The 14,323-nt window shown below is 40.3% G+C and overlaps 2 protein-coding genes across 3 annotated transcripts; both read right to left on the bottom strand.

The window, feature by feature from the left end:
- Positions 1-722: 722 nt before the first annotated feature.
- timmdc1 (translocase of inner mitochondrial membrane domain containing 1) lies at positions 723-7,944 on the bottom strand. 2 transcript variants are annotated; one of them, XM_047355538.1, is made up of 8 exons: positions 7,649-7,937; positions 6,818-7,146; positions 5,727-5,892; positions 4,061-4,149; positions 3,467-3,534; positions 2,979-3,057; positions 1,436-1,546; positions 723-1,172 (listed from the first exon to the last, which is right to left on the bottom strand). In XM_047355538.1, exons 2-8 carry the CDS (start codon positions 7,123-7,125, stop codon positions 1,022-1,024), a joined length of 972 nt encoding a protein of 323 aa, XP_047211494.1. In that variant the 5' UTR covers positions 7,126-7,146; positions 7,649-7,937; the 3' UTR covers positions 723-1,021. The 2 variants fall into 2 exon arrangements, 1 of the variants encoding a protein (XP_047211494.1); XR_007036705.1 differs by lacking the exon at positions 723-1,172 and adding an exon at positions 3,670-3,817 and having other exon boundaries at positions 1,477-1,546; positions 3,467-3,562; positions 7,649-7,944.
- A 277-nt stretch (positions 7,945-8,221) lies between these two features.
- On the bottom strand, positions 8,222-13,678 carry poglut1 (protein O-glucosyltransferase 1). Its single transcript, XM_047355537.1, has 11 exons — positions 13,531-13,678; positions 12,086-12,176; positions 11,774-11,917; positions 11,540-11,675; positions 11,338-11,459; positions 10,739-10,798; positions 10,194-10,293; positions 10,051-10,109; positions 9,776-9,943; positions 9,623-9,679; positions 8,222-9,539 (listed from the first exon to the last, which is right to left on the bottom strand). The coding sequence occupies exons 1-11, from the start codon at positions 13,592-13,594 to the stop codon at positions 9,383-9,385; spliced, it is 1,158 nt and encodes a 385-aa protein (XP_047211493.1). The 5' UTR covers positions 13,595-13,678; the 3' UTR covers positions 8,222-9,382.
- Between the last annotated feature and the right edge of the window lie 645 nt (positions 13,679-14,323).

The raw sequence follows: 14,323 nt of genomic DNA, 5'->3' as shown, positions 1-14,323 counted from the left end.
TAGTTTGAACTTCTAAATTATTGAAATATATAAACATATTGACTATATTCTAATCTGAGATGAACCATACATTACTTGGCAGAAACATCATAGTTTTAAATTCCCTTTAGGGGAAGTAACAACCACAGACTTTAATGCATTTTATGTTGCAGATCATTATAAACAAACTTAACTGTCAAGTGGAAGAAAGTTTATGCTTGTTTTACATATAAAACTTACAAAGGTGTGGCGTGCATTTATAAAGAGCCCGAGTCTTTACTTTGTAGAGCCACCTTTAGCTGCAGGTACAGATGTAAGTGTTTTGGGTTTTATCTCTACCAGCTTAGGACGTCTAGAGATGCCGAAGGCACGGTATTCTGCAAACGCTTGGGTCCCACAGCCTCAGGTGCATAATGAGAATGAATGCTTTCAGTTTGTGAAGATGAATCTGGAGATGAAAAGTCCAACAAACAAAGTGGAGTAAAGGCTTACTAACGAATGAACAGAAATTAAACTTCCAGGCAGACCGCAGGCAGTCAGTGAAGGCGTGGGATTCCCTCAGTATTATAAATATATTAATATTAATGGTTATCCTAATTACTTTTGGAGTAGAAATGTTGAAAGCAAAGATTTGGTCAATTGAGATTGTTCTGCATAAAACTTATTTTCACCTACAAACAAATGTGTAAGTAATGTGTATTTCTGAAAATGTTTGGGCAGTTCCTTTACTTTAGAGCCAAGACTCTTTAATAAGATGCTTTTATTGAAAAATCCTAAATATTTACAAATCCAACTGTAAGTTAAGACATATTTATTAGTTCCCATGACTATGCTTCATAAAAGTGTTAGTGGAAATGATTTTAAAATCATTCTGTTCTTTATTAACATTTAACAAGCTTCCAGGTTCTGACAGCTAGTTGATGAAAAGTCTTCGCATCTTCAAATCTTGAGTCCAGGCAAAGAAGGCAACATTTTAGCCTTTCAATAAAAATATGTCCCACCTTTAAAGAGTGAAAAATACCAGAGAGGGATTTAGCTACAGTCATTGGCTGCTGGAGTCTTTTCCCACATCGTTACTCCGTGACAAGGTGAGCAGTTCTTGAATCCTCTCCAGGTCTTTATTGGTTTCTTCTGGCTGAGCAGTGATGTTCAAGCTGTCTATCAACTCATCAGTCATCTGCAGACGGGCCGTCCTGATCAGAACAACGAAAAGGAATCGGTAAACACAAAAAAACAAATGCTTAGTGTATTATATGCCTTTTTTTTAAGTTTTTTTTTTTTTTACCCTAAATTGCATTTTTTATTTCGTTGCCTCATGTTTTAACAACTAATAATCAATAACACCTCAGCATGATGCTTTCACTCTTATGCTTCACTGTGATGATGATCTTTGAATTTAACTTTGTCACGTTACCAATAAAATCCATGGAATACTTTTCCAAGGCCCTTTTCTTACCATTCTGCGTGTTTGAGCTCATAAAGCTCTCTGCGCTCTCGCCGCCTCCTTTCTCTGGTAGTTTCTCCTGTCAAAGACTGCAAGCCGACAACCAAAGCACCCACAGGAATCCTGTGGAGATGTACACTTTATTGGAAAAATATGGTGTACTTATTTGTTGTATAAAAGATGCTGTCGTTATTAAAAAAAGAATCACAGCCACTAAGAGTTCTTTTGCAGTACCTGTTAAAGATCCATTTTACTGTTTATTTTCCTTTTAAAACTAAGATGATATAAAATCATTCATTAAAAATAGGAACATGCAGGTTTTATCAGTAATTCCAGTTAAATGAAACACACTGGCTGCTAATTTCTCTTCATTTTCCACGGTAAAAATTCTGGTCTTCAACCAAAGATCTGGAGCGTGATGTGTTTGCAGTTAGCTACCTCTCATCACCATCCTGCCCTGTTTCCACCTCACCAACTACAGCCCAGACTAGAGGCTGGAGCGGTTTGCATCACATCAAACGCTCCAGGTGGCTGCCCACTCAGGCACATGGAGAACAGGACGCAGCAGTCCTGAGCCAACAGGCGGGCAATGACTACGAACAATTCATCCTCCGGTCGTCTAATCACTTGTGCCAGTGAAATCTTTATACTTAATTTACAAAATACAATCTGCTTTTAGCCCAGTGAACTCAGCAACAAAAGCAGATGAGAAAAGATGATGTAAGACTCCAAATTTAAATCAGAAGATGAGGTTAAAGAGGCAGAAGTAATGATATCCATGTTGGGGGCAGCTGATGCTCTGGCTGGCCTTTTTACTTTAGGACCCAAAAAATATGGCCAACTGTGGTGCACATGAGTCCCTCTGGCACAGCCAACAGACTTGGGAGCAGAATGGGGGGGTGGGCAAAGGTACAGCTGGGCAGCAGAGGGGCGCTGGGAGGGCCGCAGCTGGCTGCCAGAGTTCTCATTGCTCTCAAGCAAAAAGGCCTCACTGTTCACAAGAATACAAGCGTGAGTGAATAAACAAGACTTGAGCATAAAGATTGAAGTATGTGTAAGGATGAAAGAACACGGGCTTTTCTTTTTTATAAAAAAGCTGAAATGCAGGGCGTGCACTTATATTTAGCCTCTTGGGTCAATACTTTGTAGAACCACATTTTGCTGCAGTTTTAGTTGTGGGTAGATCTCTACCAGCTTTGCACATCTACAGACAACATTTGCCCATTCCTTTTTGCAGAATAGCTCAGGTTCAGTCAGGTGGATGAAGAGCCTCTGTGAACATAAAATTTCAAGTCCTGCAATTGATTCTTTATTGGATTAAAGTCTGCCGTTTGACTTTTACATATTTAAAAAAAAACAACAACTGTATTTCGTTTTAATTCCACTTCACGATTATGCACTACTTTGTTTAGGTCTATATAGTCCCAATAAAATATATTCATGTTTCCTGTTGTAACGAGACAAAGTGTAAAAACATTCAGGGGGTTGGCTACTTTTGCATGGCACTATAGATGAGCTGCTTTAAATTCTGCATGCATTGTGAAGCCAACCTTACCCTAGGACAGCTCCAATGATGCTTCCTGCCACCAGCCCTCTCAGGCCCAGGTTCAGTCTGAAGAGGCCTACAGTCACGGCTGCAAACATGGAGAGTTTCATCATCAACCGCAGCACATCAAACTGCAATAAAGCTTATTTCAAACCATTACATTAGAAATTCAATGATCAGAAATAGGCAGATTTCTAAGAGTCTAAATATATTTTTTTAGCTGTATGTTTAATACAAATATTTTGCTTTGATATTTAGCAATTTCTCCCAAGCTAGAAAAGATAATCAAGTAAGCATGTGAACATATTGTCCTTTCAGTATTTTGCTACTGTAAGGAAGAAGAGCCCAATAATGTAAAAAAATATTTTAGTACCAAGATATGCAACAATTTAAGGCTACATGATGTTGAATTAACAAGTTCAGCAATAATAGGTCAGATTAGCAAAGCATGGACAATCAGTAGTTTCCCAGGACCAATTAAAGCCCAGACAACTCACCTCCAGCTGCAACATAATTACTGAGGGCATTTTTGTCTCTGTACACAGACAGGCCAGTGTTGACAGAACTAAAGGACAGAGGAATGAACAGTCGCACTGAGAAAGATCACAGAACACAAAAAGGAAAAAATATGTATCATAAACATTTACGAGTTTAATTTTTCTATTAGATAGCTTTCCTTAATATTCAATACATACAGTACCTTGCTAAAGTATTCGCACTTCTTGACTTTTTCCACATTTTGACACAATTCAACATTAAATCTTAAGATAATCTTATAAGATATTCCTGCTGTGTGGTGTGTTACGAGTGATCTAGTCTCCTCGGAAGGACGCTGGGATCGCTCCGACCTAAAAATCGGAAATATTCAACATGTTGGATAGTCTTGGCCCGATATCCAACTGTGTGGGGTGTTCCCCGAGGAAAAACAAGCACGCAGCCACATAATTAATATAACACCTTCATGTTGTCAGCATAACGCCAGCAAACTTCAATGTCTTTTATTGGGATTTTAAGTGAAGACATATAAAAATGAAAACATTTGCAAGGCACTGTACCTACTGAGCTTTTAATGCTCCACTTATTCTGCTTACCTGAACAAAGTGACTATCAGAGACACTCTCCAGCTCCATCTCCACCCGTATCGCAAAAATCCTCGGATAGCTGCATTGTGAGCTGAACGCTGGGAGAAAAGTGTTTTTTTTTTTACTGGTCATGACAAAATCAGACATTATGCCACAGATCTGAGGCCATTAACAATAAAGTCTTAAAACTATATTTCCTTAATCGTATAAGAGGTTCATTCCAATACAACAGGCTCAGCAGTAATTTCCAAAATCAGTGGGAATGTTGATAAATGTAAGTATTAAAAGAATTTGGTGTTAAAACAAAGATTATGCAATGACATACAGGGATGGACAATGAAACTGAAACACCTGTTTTAGACCACAATAATTTATTAGTATGGTGTAGGGCCTCTTTTTGCGGCCAATACAGCGTCAATTCGTCAATAGTGGCCAGGTCACTACGTGATACTGGTGGAGGAAAACGTTTCCTGACTCGCTCCTCCAAAACACCCCAAAGTGGCTCAATAATATTTAGATCTGGTGACTGTGCAGGCCATGGGAGATGTTCAACTTCACTTTCATGTTCATCAAACCAATCTTTCACCAGTCTTGCTGTGTGTATTGGTGCATTGTCATCCTGATACACGGCACCACCTTCAGGATACAATGTTTGAACCATTGGATGCACATGGTCCTCAAGAATGGTTCGGTAGTCCTTGGCAGTGACGCGGCCATCTAGTACAAGTATTGGGCCAAGGGAATGCCATGATATGGCAGCCCAAACCATCACTGATCCACCCCGATGCTTCACTCTGGGCATGCAACAGTCTGGGTGGTCCGCTTCTTTGGGGCTTCTCCACACCGTAACTCTCCCGGATGTGGGGAAAACAGTAAAGGTGGACTCATCAGAGAACAATACATGTTTCACATTGTCCACAGCCCAAGATTTGCGCTCCTTGCACCATTGAAACCGATGTTTGGCATTGGCATGAGTGACCAAAGGTTTGGCTATAGCAGCCCGGCCGTGTATATTGACCCTGTGGAGCTCCTGACGGACAGTTCTGGTGGAAACAGGAGAGTTGAGGTGCACATTTAATTCTGTCGTGATTTGGGCAGCCGTGGTTTTATGTTTTTTGGATACAATCCGGGTTAGCACCCGAACATCCCTTTCAGACAGCTTCCTCTTGCATCCACAGTTAATCCTGTTGGATGTGGTTCGTCCTTCTTGGTGGTATGCTGACATTACCCTGGATACCGTGGCTCTTGATACATCACAAAGACTTGCTGTCTTGGTCACAGATGCGCCAGCAAGACGTGCACCAACAATTTGTCCTCTTTTGAACTCTAGTATGTCACCCATAATGTTGTGTGCATTTCAATATTTTGAGCAAAACTGTGCTCTTACCCTGCTAATTGAACCTTCACACTCTACTCTTACTGGTGCAATGTGCAATCAATGAAGACTGGTTACCAGGCTGGTCCAATTTAGCCATGAAACCTCCCACACTAAAATGACACGTGTTTCAGTTTCATTGTCCAACCCCTGTATTTTGAGATCTGAAGATATCGTCATAAGGAATCTTTCACATCTGTTTGTCTCCCTTCAGATGTAAATCCACCCTAAAGCATGTTTAATTGACAATCAGAACTGATTTGTCAGGATCATTCACACTTCAATAAGGATTTCACTTACGACCGCTTCCACGCGACTCGTGTACACCTCTGCCTGGCTGATTTGAATATACCTCTGTCTGGCGAAGCGTGCAGCTGGCAGGCCGCCGTACAAGAAGCCTGTGAGTGCAGCCACAACAGCACACTTTATCACAGAGGTGAGCTCCTCTGGGTGTCTCTGCTTCTCACTGCAACAATCAAAATAATGTAACATCTTCAGAGCAAATATCCATCTCTAGGGTTCCACCATATTTTTACTTTACATTACTGAATCTTTCTAACTCAAAATGTCAGAGCTCTATCCTTTTCATCCATTTTAAAATATAAATAGAAACTTTTTTCATTAACTTCATACAGACAATTCTACAGTTAGTAGCCTTTAATATAGATCATGCAAACCAGTCGAACAAGAGAGGGAAGGAAGGAAGGAGAGAAAGGAAAAAGGAAAAAATGAAGGTAGGAATAAATCAAGGAAGAGAGGGCACCAGGAAGGGCAACATGAAGGATGCAAACAGGGAAGAAAGGAAGGATGTGAAAAGGGAAGGAAGAACAGAGGGGGAGTTTTTCTGGCACCCAGGAAATGCTATGATAAACAAAAAGAGAGTTAAAAAATCAGCCTAAACTGTATATTTTAGAAGATTAAACCTGAGGCAACAAGCTAGACAGAAGTCGGAATTTAAAATGGGTTGAAAAATAATGACAAAGAAAGAGGAAGGCGTTTATGGCCTCGTTGGCTGGGGGCTGATATATCTATCTCTGCTTCTACAATGGCTTCCTCTTGTAGCCCTGGTAATGTAGAAATGGTGGTGGCAGCATCATGCTGAAGGGGAGGTGACAGAAAATAACTGATCTTTTAAAAAAGTTATGATACTGGACAAATATTTTTGGGCTTTCCCGTATTTTTCTTTAAAAACCTAAAAGAGTAAAAAAAGGATAACAGAAAAACTTTATGATTAACTTAATGTAGATTTTTGCACATTTTTGTCTAAATATACCATTAAAATAAAACTAAAGAACCAAACTGATGCAGAACAAACACAAAAGCAAACATATGTTTTGATAACTTAGAAATCAAACTAAGGCTAAAAGATACACAAGCAAACAGACACCAACTCTCGATCAAAGAGGTCCTTGATGCGCTCCCATCCTGTGTCAGGAAATTCTGGCTTGCCAATGATCTTTGGCAGAGTGCTGGATCGGGGCACGGCTGCAGGAGCAGGACTAGTGGTGGGAGAGGAGGAGGGCAGCTGCCCAGCAGTCACATCAGCTGCATGGACCCTGGGGAGCAGAAAGCAGAAGAAACGAGGCATGGCAGCCTGGATGAGGCCCTGCACTGGGCTTGTGCTCATCACGCCCTGGGGGCTGGAATCTGCCCTTCGTCTGTGCAGGGCAGGGCTTGTTGTCTGCTGCTCTGGATGCATCGTGCTTCATCTGGCGGTGGGCTGCAATGTAGAGGCAGAAACACATGGTTGTGAGGTGCGGTTTTCAACTAAATCTCCACTTTCAGAGTTAATAACCTTGAAGCAAAGAAAATCTTTTAGTTACATACACAAGCTGTCACACTACGCAGCTATTAAATAAAGCTGCCTTATAAAGGCACTTTATTTGCCGCTTGGCGTTGGTCCACTAGATAAAATCCCAGTAAAATGCCTTTTGGTTTGTGGTTGTAACGTGACAAAATAAGAAAAGTGAAATAAATTTAAAATAATCTCATTTTGTTCTTTTACTTCAGTACATTTTCACATGTGTATTTTGTCTTTTAACCCCAAGAGGCGCAGCAACATTTGTGTTGCTAATCAACCTAAAGCTCAACACCTGCGTCAGGTTTACGACTGCTAGCTAGGCTGGACCTGAGAAAGACGCTACACTCTCCCTTCCAGCAACCTTTATGTCTTTACAAACAAAAAATGATGGTTTCATTCATTACGTTTGTAAGAAACTTACACAGTATTACCAACAGCGCTGTTAACCTATCGCCGTGGGACGCTAGCGTCCCGTTAGCTTCTTATACAGCCGCGGAGGAGTCCCGCAACTGGAAGGTGTGGGTCTTGTTTAATGGAGACGTCCGGATATTACGAATATGAATGACAATATTTCTCTCTTCACATGTGTCCTTCAGACGGCCAGTGACTTTCAGACAGCCTAAAAACCACTGCAGCAGCCAGACAAACCCCGACTCTGGCTCAGAAAACATGCAGAGCTGCGACAGTGAAGTAACACTAGCGCCGCCTTGTGGCTGGAGTGCAAGACAAATCCCGACTACTGCACGATTTCATATAAAATAGCCTGAGGTCTCACTTTGTTGTGTTTCGGGGTCCTTACACGATTAGGTCATTTTCGCAACAGAAACAAGACATGGAACACAAAAACTGGTCATTTGATTGTCGTTTTAGAATATAAATTACCCTAGTGAGGTTTTTGTGGTGAAAAAAGATAGAAGATGGAAATTTGCTTTTCACTTAAAAATCAAATAAAAATAAAAACAAGAAATCCATTATTTAAAACAAAAGTGCAATGTCAAGTTGAAAGTTCTTTTATTTTCACAAATTTACTGTTATAAAGAAACAAACTGAAAACAACCATAATTATATTCACACAATGATGAGAGCTTCTTTGGTCAAATCAGATCACAAATTCACAAACTCGTAACTAAATAAGCCAACATAAGCATGGGTCTACCTAGCAGGACAGTACAAATACTACAACATATTCAATATAATCCTGCTGTACTGATTTCATCAATCAAATCTAAACACCATCCCTGACACACTTAATTCACAAAAAGACATGAAATTTGTTAAACCTCTAGCATAAGAAACATCTACATGAAAACTATTGCTTTCTCTTGGCACTTTGTGTAAAAGGAAACACCAGTCTTCAATATTTTTCAAGTCCAAAAAAACCCTGTCAGAAAGCAGCGAGATACATTCTTCAAAATATTAGGATAAACCTTTCTTTTAGGTTAATAAACTACATTTTTCCACCTTTCCAGCCCTCATTTATGTCCAATTTTTCTGTAAAGTTTACCTTTAAATATTTTTCTCTCGCCTCAGATGTACAATTAGTTAGACAACATTAGTTAATATACATCATCATGAAGGCCTACAAGACAAATTGCCACCCAGGGTGGTAATCTAAGACTGAAGATCACCCCACCATGACACCTGATGGTGGGAGCATCATGCTCTGGGATCCTTTGCTTTCATCAGGGGGAGAGAAGTTGGTCAGAGTTGTTGGAAAGATATATGGAGCTAAAACCAAAGTACAATTGATAGAAATCCTGTTGGACAATGCAAAAGACTTGAGAATGGGACAGATTCACCTTTGAGCCAAACAATGATCCTGAACTACTTTGTCTCCTAACAGAAGTACTTCCTACTATTTAAAGAGGTTGAGCAGTTGATTATGGCCACTATACTGTATCAAAGATCAATAAACAGAGAAAAAGCAATTACTGACCTTAAATTATCTCTATGAACCAGTACACTGTAGATACACAAGCCCTCTAGTGGCTGTTTGGAGAACAAACTACAAATATATATGAAACAAAGTTTTAAAACTGTGATTTTTTTTCTAAAACTGTGACACAATCAGTAAAATAAAATAACTTAAACTCCAGGCGAAAATATTCGTTACTGTTGATTCTCCTTCACAATATCTGCCCTGGTCCTGCAGAGTTTAAAGCTCCGTTTTGATAGGTTTCTGTACAATCTGTTTGTAGTTGCTCTTTCTTTCAGGTTTAAAGGTGAGAAGCTGGCCAAACCCAGCCAGGAGTCTCTCCCAGTAGCAGGAAATATCTTCCATTTGAAGGTGGTTGAGGATGAATTCCTGACCCCTGTGCGGAGAGGAGAGGCAGAAGAGTTGCAGATGGCCTTGGATTTCATTTACTTCCAAAGTTAATAACACATAATCAGTTACCTGGAGGCGATCTCCTGTGCGATAACATCATTTTCTTTGACAAACTGGAGCAGCTCCCTGAAGACACAGGATGTGACATTAAATGTAAAAGGGGTTTTCTTACATTTTTGGCTCTTTTTCCATTAAGATGCATTTAGTAATGCGCTGAGGTACCTGACATCAGACAGGTCCTGCTTAACTGGGATGTAGTGGACCCAGGGCTTGAGCTGAGGGTAGAAGAACTCCTGCCATTCATCACCCACATGAAGGACCAGCGAACCGCACAGGAAGAGATGTTTGAGGCGAAAGCTTGCCGCCACACCCCGGAAGTTGAATAAATATCTAACGGGAAAGCTTGCTTTTCAGACCAAACTATTCATTCAGACAATGCATTTAGTGATAAAACTTTAACCTAAATAGAATGTGTATACTTATAAAAACTTGCTTACTTATATTTACAGTGATTAACCAGGGGGATTTCTTTAGCTGGGGGTCTACCAAGTGTGTCCTAACACAGACAGAAATTTAAAAGGAATAAAACACCAGAACGTAATAGACAGGAGTCAGGCTCTGGTGTGGATTTATTTCAGACCTTCTCTGACTTCCAGGCCTGGTTCTTGGTGTACTCTGCATCAACAAGATCGGGAGCTTCTCTGGACAGAAGAATAAGGGGGTCACGCTCTGGGCTCGTTCTACAGAAAGAAAAAGCCAAACACATGAGTTAAATTATTTTATTTGCGCAAATTTGTCATGTTACAATCACAAACCTCAATGTACTTTAGGGGGGATTTTATGTGACGGATCTAAACATCACTTTAAATATTTTTTTTTACAAACACAAAAAAGTGTGACATCATGTATTGATATTAAGGCCCCTTGAGTCAATACTTTGTAGAACCATCTTTGTACATCTAAGAACTAAATTCTAACCCATAAATATGCATAGATCCAAACCACTAAAGCCCCAGTCTCAGGTGTCTAAATTAAGATTTTTAAATGCAGGATCCCGCAGAAACCCCAAAGTGGGTAATCATGAAGCATCCTGGCTACATGTAATAGACAAATTTTGTTCTCAGCATCGTGGTCCAACACAAAAAGACAGTTTTTTTCCTGAACTTGAATGTTCACATGACTTACCTGGAGCCTCTGAAGAATCCTCGAGTATCTTTCTTCTTCCATGGCCACTGTGCTGCAGACCTAATGATCATAATAATTATATTGGTCCTTTAAAACTAGACATTTCATGTTGTAGTTTAAAATTACATCCAATGACAAAGGACAGAGAAGCAAAATATACACGTTTTCTTTCAAATTGGGCAGAATATGTTGTGCAGCTGCCATCACTTCCAGATCTCTAGTTTTAGGACAACAAACTACTGACACCTAGTGGTCAAGTCGGGACACTACCGATCTCAAGCATAGACCAACCTAAAAAACACAAAAATCACGTTTATATTTTAAGTCCTTATTCAGGTAAAAAAAAATAATTTCACCAACACTCTAAACACTTTTTGCTCGTTGCAAAAACACCAATATTTTACATATTTGCTCTTTGTTTGAATTCCTCCTTGAATAAAGTAAAGAACATATGCTAACAAAATGTGAAATGGTTTGTGTGTAAACATGCTTTTGCAAGGCAATGTAGAGTTGCTTTAAGACATGTTAATCAATAGCATATTGTTGCTCTAAGAAGATTTTCATTTATATCAAACAAATGTTGAACTGTAATCCATTACTTTTTCAGTTCATCCCTCATCAGATCCCATCTCCCCAGTCCAGTAGGGTATATGGGCCACACGGCAGGCCCGCCCTCCCAAAATGTCCACGCTGGGTACATGATGTCCTGATATTCTGGTGTCTGTGAAAAGAAAACGCACTTTTAATTAACAATGCTTCAGTGTCTTCAAACGTGTAGACGAAGACCATGCAGATGCTGACCTTACTGAATGAGAAGACAGGCAGAATTGGTTGCACCCAGTTGGGGACTTGGGGGTAATCCCTCACATTTACCACCATCTCCAAGTCAGGCAGCCTGTCAATCACCCCCAGTATGAAATGTTCCACTCCACTGCACCTGAGACGAAAGGGAACCTGGTTTAGGCAGTGAAAGTTTTCACATTTCATGTCAAAATTAAACTTTAAAACAGTACTATGGTATTTATTTGAATGTACCTTGCAGGGAACATGCAGTTATGCTCTCGGTATAGTTTGTGTCCAATGATCTGGTAGTGTGTGCCCACTCCTTTCTGAACAGTAGCTGCCATGACATCCTGAGAGATTCCCCTTTCAAAGAGCTTCAGGTCATTGTGGAGGACACTGAGATAGAAGTTAGGAGAAAAGTTATGTCCACAACGCACATTCAACACACCACATGTCCAAACGGTGTTCATTGCTTTTTCGCTATTAATCTGTAACACATGGATTATATATTTTACTTATTTATATGCTTATATTCAAAGAAAGAAATGTTGGCAGAGCACTCACCTAAGATGGCAGCTGCAGTTGACAGGGTTGCACGGCGTGTATCCATTAACAGCTTCTGACACCTTTTCTCGAATTTTCTTCCACTCTTCATCTACAACAACACAGAAATTTGAGGAAGATGTCCACCTCGACTTTGCATTCTTGTGCCGTAATAAGCTCCATCCAACTTCCTGTCAGCTCTGACCACCTTCTGTCTCTGCTGAAGAAAACTTCTGTACAGCATGATGCTGCCACCACCGTGTTTCACTGTGGAAATGGTGTGTCCAGGGTCATGTATAGTGTTATGTAGAGTTTTTCACCACACCAGTCATTTTAAATGTAGGCCAAACAGTTTAATTCGGTCCCATCTGATGAGAGCCCCTGGTTCCACGTTTGCCATGTTAAATTACTTGTAGCAAAGGGCTTTGAATTGCTTTTCTGCTCGACAGTCTTCCCTGTCAGAGCAATCTCAGCCTAAAGAGTCCACCGGTTTTATGGCATACCAAGGGTTTTAAAAGTTACTTTTTCATTACTACAGATATATGGTGCTTAATGTCCCCAAACCGACCCCTGACCCAGAATATATTTTAGTAACAGCTGCTTCAAGGAAAATTGTCCATTCCAATTGTTGGGTGATTGATTGGTGCATCTCTAAATAAATATTTTCATAGAGTGGGATCAAAACTTCCTCCAAGGGCAACTATACGAGTACAGTTGGCGATGATCTGTGCATTATCCAGCATGATGGAGAACCCGCACCATGTCACGACAGAAAACTGATCAAATGTCCCAAATATCAGAACATCAGAAAACTGTCCAGCTCGTAAGCCCAATGAAAACCTGTGCTCAGTTTTCAAACAACAGCTGGAGAAACAGAAGCCAGCAAACGGTGATCAACTCCGGGCACAACGAGATGAATGGGTCACCACCAGTCAGGACTTAGGTCCATACGTCGAATATTGATCATGTCAGAAAGGGAATTTAGGAAAATAAATATTGACTCTTTGGATTAACTTTGTGTATTTCCAGACCAAAGCAATTGAATTGTAAACTCCACTTATTCTACGTCTAAAACCGGACATTTACAGCCTTTTCAGCACAAGACAGTTGTTTTTCATTTAAACGCGGACTGAGCAAAGACATTTTGCGCTTTTCTCTTTTTTTGAAAAATGAACCTAGTTTGAATGAAAAGTTAATAAATCTAAAAACGACAGGCGTTGTATATTTCAAACCCTCACACATCCTAAACGAATACGACAAACGAATAGATAGATTTACACTTCAAATAACAGCTGCGAACTTGGCAACAAAGTTGCTCACACAGCTAGCTTCCAGTCAGCTAGCTTTGTATGCTAATTGATCGAAAAGTTATCGCGAGGGCCCGAAGCGAGATTAAATGAGACTGAACAACCCTTGTGACTACCACCAATGTAGCTTTAAATCCGTCTGTTTTAAACACGTCTTACCAGCCGAACCGAAGCCGCAAACTTGTAACAGCAATAGAAAGCCCCAGAGAAACCAGCGCCCCATTCTCCCGCTATCTTTCAGCTCTGTCTGAGAACAAAGCAGCAATCTGCGGCGGTCTGTTAGTTCTGCCTGAGTACGATCACTATGGTAACGTACACCGGAAGAAGGCAGCATTAAAGGGATATACCCACATTATTAGCTGGTCAATCGATTCTTGTGTCGAATCGAGGCACAACACTGTAGGGATGGATGGATGGATGGATGGATGCCACCCTCCTGAATTATGATACAGCTAAATAAATATAGTGTTATCAATTGACTTTAGAAGCCAACACTTTGTAGAACCAGCTTTAACTGCCATTACTGCTGCAGATCTGCTATTTTGGTCCATACTTTATTGCAAAATAGCGCAAGATCTGTCAGATTAGGTGACGAGTTTCTGTGGACATTAATTTACAAGTCTTGCCACACATTATGAATTTGACTGGGTCATTCTAATAGAATAAGGTGTTTTTATCTCAACCATTCCAGTGCAGCTCTTTTGGGGTCATTGCCCTGCTGAAAGGCGAACGTCCAGCCCAGTCACAGGTCTGTTGCAGCCCCTAACATGTTTTGAAACAAGAATTGCCCTGTTTTTACTTTCATCCATCTTGTCAGCAACTCTGACTAGTTTCCCTGTTCAGACTGTATAAAAAACCTCCCCACAGTAGATTTTTTATGCCTTTATTTTTGTAATTCCTCCATGAAATCTAGATTTGTGGAGTGAACATCAAGCATGTCCTGTCAACACGT

This window comes from Girardinichthys multiradiatus, chromosome 24 (assembly GCF_021462225.1).
Source record: "Girardinichthys multiradiatus isolate DD_20200921_A chromosome 24, DD_fGirMul_XY1, whole genome shotgun sequence".
Taxonomy (NCBI): Eukaryota; Metazoa; Chordata; class Actinopteri; order Cyprinodontiformes; family Goodeidae; genus Girardinichthys; species Girardinichthys multiradiatus.
This window is presented reverse-complemented; position numbering and strand designations above follow the sequence as displayed.